Raw genomic sequence first — 4,776 nt, forward strand, 5'->3', positions numbered from 1 at the left:
AACTTGAGTTTGTTATCTTAGCTCAGACTTAATAGAAAGGGAATGTCTTGTTACATATTTTTTCTAACTTTACTACATAACACTTATCTATCTTGGTGCATAAATTAATTTGTATTGCAAGATGCCCACAACCTTGCTAAACAACTTGAATTAGCTTCAAATGCTTATTTGTTAACATAAACCAAATTCAGAGAAAAACACATTGTAATTTCAAAGATAAATATCCATAAATTGTGGACCTTGCAAGCCTTAAAATTACTAAATATTATTCTTTGTAATTATGATTCTTTGTACATTTTTTTTTATGCTTCGAGTTAGACTATATATGAAGGAGCCCCAAAAAGTATTCTGATAAGAAAATAGGGATAGATATAAAACTTGAGCTATACAATTTGGTGCTAAGGCCAAGGCCAAGGACCAGGAACATCAAAAGCTAAATTTGATAAGCTTAACCAAGGGGGAAAGTTGAATACATATGCATAAAAAGAATTCGAGAGGGAGAAAGCAACCAATGATACCTAAGCTTAGGGTGATACACCAAAAACTAGTACAAAAAAATGAGACTTAGTAAAAAAATAGTCCATATAGCAAGTCCTCATCTAGAGAGGAGCCTTTACCTTCCTGCTTAGCTTAGCAAAGCCCTTCCTCCTCCAAGTACCAATCCATTCCTTTCCATTCCATACAAATTCTAGTTTGGGTAGCCGCCAACAAGAACAACCAATTTCTTGTTATTTCCTCATGCCGCTTGGCAAACCGGTAGTGGTTTTTGATCTTTCGTATATGCCTCATCAGTACAACCTTGTCATTGACTTCATACTCGCTCCTCTTGGGAATGCATGATTATTATCTATGTTGGCTAGGACCTCATCTATCTCTTTAATAATCGACCCTTTGAAGACAACTCAACAAAAATCTCTTAATGCAAGTTTATCCCTATCAATGTGCAACATAATAGCGATACACATGGAAACAATGTTAGAGTTATGTTTGGATTTATCCAACATTTTTGAGAAATCTTCACCTACTATAATCCTAATAGCCTCGAGGATCAATTACCAATTTGACCATCTTCCTAATCTTCAAATTGCACATTTCCCCCCAAAATGAGATTTCCCTATTCCCTAGCCTCATTTTGATCAAGGTGTCCATATCAAACTATGGGAGTTGATTATAGAAAGAAATGCGAACTAGAGGGCAACCTATCGAAAAGACTTATTCACAGTGTCAAACAAAACCAATTGATCTAAAGCTTGAGCCAAGCCCCTTTAAATAGAGGAGAGCACCATCATGTCTGTTCACATTTCTAATTAAGATGATCTTAGTGCCTTAATCTGTCATATCTTTTGGTTTAATTACTCCATAAGGTAGATAGTGATCTTGTGTGTAGAGGGTGAGTTGTCACTGTTTCCTACATTCTTCCTTGAATCATTTGAGCTTGTTGTACCACCTCAATCACCAAACATGTGTGAAAGGATAATGCGTAATTAGAATAATCTATGACGTTTAAATCATTTCCCAAGGGTGACTATTCATGATCACAAATAAATCAATGAAGCTAGTGTTTTTTTACTGAGGGCATAACAAATTGGGGAGGAAAGGCAGTGGGAGATCCTAAGACTCTAATTTAAGGTGAAACATGAGGAGAGTGGGCTAAATAAACAAGCAAGCTAGGAGGAATTTAAAAAGATATGGGAGAAGAGATTGAAGTTTAAAAGACTAAGGTTGTTAACACTAGTAGTCTAAGATGTGTTGTTATGATGTTAATAAACTATTTTAAATATATTTAGAGTTGGTTACAATTGTAGTCATGAACTATGATTCTTTATTTGGGATAGTTTGATTAATTTTAATTTTAAGGGAAGTGATTAAGGTTTTCATTTTTGGAAGATTTTGTTATTCTTGACCTTTAGGGTTTGGAGTGAATTGTTTCAGCCTAGTTCTAAGTATGGATTGGTTTAACCATTGAGTATTATTGTTAGATACGTTAATTATTATTATCTATGTTTGTATGAAAGGAGTCTTTTCCATGAGCTTCTAAATTTCCTAGCAAATTAACTTCCTTTTTCCTTCCCCAATTTATTTACATAATATTATATTTAAAAAGTAAATTTATAATTTTATTGAGAATCATTTATTAATTCATAATTTTTGGTTAAAAAGATAGTTTTTGTTTATTAGTTTTGAATAAATATTTGAATTCAAACAAATATTAAAACTTCATACAATATTTATAATCTAAAAATTTATTTATTTACTATTTTTAGTTTACTATTTTTTAAATATAAAATTTATAAATAAATTGTTTATGCAAATACTTTCAGCAAAGAAAATGGAAATTGGTTTTCTTTGTCTTACATACATGTAAGAAAGTACTAGTGAGTGTTTCTTTTGAAATTTTAGTTATTAAGAACAAGAAGATTTCCACAATCCTTATGCGACTATCAATTTTATGTTTCTGAATTTGATTATGTGATTATATTTGCATCAATCACACAAATAATGACACAATCAAATCCAAAAGCATAAGATTGATTTTAGTTACTATTTTTCAAATTTTATATTTCAATATATATGACAAATACCTTAAATATTTTGTAACCGAGTTTTCAAAACGGTGCTCAGATATTTAAAAACCTGTTGAGAATAAGTTAGCAGAGGCCTGCAGCGAATAACTCAGACACGCAGAGAATAAGTTGGCAGAGTTGTCCAGCATGTAAGTTTTAATACGCCCCCGACATTTTCTTTTTATAGATCACTATTTTAATAAATACCTGGCGTTACTGACAGTCCCACTCAGTAGGGTTTTCAATTTGAGGCGTTTCTGCTTATGCAATTATGTTTATAAAAGTTCAGGCGTTTTTACACAAGCGATTATATTTATAAAACTTCAGTCGATGTTGGGAAGCTCTAGAGCTGAAAGAAATGGAGAGGGAACTGAACAAAATGGAACGCGGAATATCTAAGCTGTCTCAGGAGATGAAGGAACTGGTATTTGCAAAGCTTCCCTTTGAATCCGTTTTCTGTTCTCGCATTGTCTGCAAAGAATGGAATTCTATTTTGTCTTCAAATCGTTTTCTCTCTTCACTGGCCATCCAAAATCCTTGGCTTCTCATATGTTGTCGGAAGGATGGAAAATGGCATTGTATGGCTTACAGCTTTTCTGCACAAAAATGGATGGCCCTTCCCCTCTCCTTTCCCCCAGATCTTGTAAGAAAAAGAGGATATCCATCAGGCGCAGGTCAAGGGTTACTGCTTTACGAAGAAACTCCACCTCAACGGTCGTTTGTTTTTAATCCCATTATGAGATCTTATGCAGAGATAGAAATGGATTTGACTGACAAATATATACATTTTGCACAGGGACGAAAGAAAGAGCCCTATTTGGTAGTCTGGTCCAATTCTGGAGATTTTTCTATCCAAATCTGCCACTATTTTCAAGATGCATGGAGGAATACATTTCAATTTGCAGACAATATTGGGGCAAACATCTCGCGTCATAACATGGTTGAGTGTAATGACGTTCTCTTTTGGAGGGGAAAGTCACGTTTGACTATTGTGGGTTACAAAATTAAAGACGAGGGTTTCATTAGTCCTGTTACAGTAGCTCCATTACCTTCCCAACTTGTTAAAGATCTTGATGGGTGTAACTTTTTTATGTTTTCATATGGTTCTTCTGTTCTTGTGGTGGGATCCTTAAGAAGTGGGCTGTATCTTGTTGAACTAGACATTCCAGAAATGGGTGGAGCTCACCCATTGTTTGAAGGAATTGAGCCTAGCAGACTTCAGCCAAACAATACGGGTATTGTTATTTGGGAGTTGTTTCAGGATGAGGGAGATGAGTTGCTTTGGAATTGGAAAGAATTTGCAAGAATGCCTCCTGAGTCGCTTCCTGAATGTTTTGACCCTACCTCACGCAAAAATTGTGTTTGTGTGAGAGATTACCTGTGCTTCACCAGTCTAGTGGAAGCTGAAAGTGCAACAGTATTTGCATATAATTTAAGGGAAGGTTTTTGGCAACGCCTTCCTCCCTGTAAAATTCATATCAATAAACGGTTTTGGATGCCATTCGAGCCGAAGCTGAATCATTACCAGTTTCTAGGAAAATCCGGAGAACGAGGGATTATGTTATCACGGTGATGGATATTGTTTATCATATGTAGGTGTTTCAATGTGTACAGTGGTATGCTTACGAATATGCAAAAAGGAGATAAAAAGGTCCACTTATGTCATGCAGCTATTCTATTTAGAACTTATTATCCTATGTATCAATTGCATCATGTGCACAGGCTACCAGTGGGTTTTTCATTGAATTGATTGTAGTTCCTTATGCCTATGCGCAGTATTTTGCTTATACATTTTATATCATTATTTGAAATTAGATTGTGCTAGTACTTTGAGCTTGGTTTCTTTATCAAATGTTTCGCAACATTCAGATGGAATCTAGAGTGCACATTTCCCAGCCACTTTGATATCACACTTTATGGCTATTTTTGTTCAATTCCCAATGGTCTAAACTATAATATAAGGAATTTTATTTTTAACAGATGGTTTCATGGCTATTATTATTCGATCCCCAATGGTCTACACTCCAAACAATAAGGACATCATTTTTCTTTTACAGATGGATTTATTTAATTCTTTCAGTAATTTTGAAGGAAGACATAAATAAGTTTGATTTGGAATTATATGCTTCTGGGGTGGTCTTTGCATATGCAGACTGTAATTATATATTGTAAATTATGTGTTTTGTCCTCACTGATGTCTTTAATGGCTTTG

The 4,776-nt window shown here is 34.4% G+C and overlaps 1 protein-coding gene across 1 annotated transcript; it reads left to right on the forward strand.

The window, feature by feature from the left end:
* Positions 1 to 2,922: 2,922 nt before the first annotated feature.
* LOC149566527 (F-box/kelch-repeat protein At5g15710-like) lies at positions 2,923 to 4,539 on the forward strand. The gene has a single exon (XM_089817413.1). It carries the CDS (start codon positions 2,923 to 2,925, stop codon positions 4,135 to 4,137), a length of 1,215 nt encoding a protein of 404 aa, XP_089673539.1. The 3' UTR covers positions 4,138 to 4,539.
* The last annotated feature ends 237 nt before the right edge of the window (positions 4,540 to 4,776 follow it).

Source organism: Cupressus sempervirens, chromosome 3 (assembly GCF_028749045.1).
Source record: "Cupressus sempervirens isolate cs-2001-9-10 chromosome 3, ASM2874904v1, whole genome shotgun sequence".
In the NCBI taxonomy this organism is placed as follows: domain Eukaryota; kingdom Viridiplantae; phylum Streptophyta; class Pinopsida; order Cupressales; family Cupressaceae; genus Cupressus; species Cupressus sempervirens.

Coding starts and splice junctions, on each gene's coding strand:
- LOC149566527 (XM_089817413.1), top strand. CDS start 2,923: ATGGAGAGGGAACTGAACAAAATGGAACGCGGAATATCTAAGCTGTCT.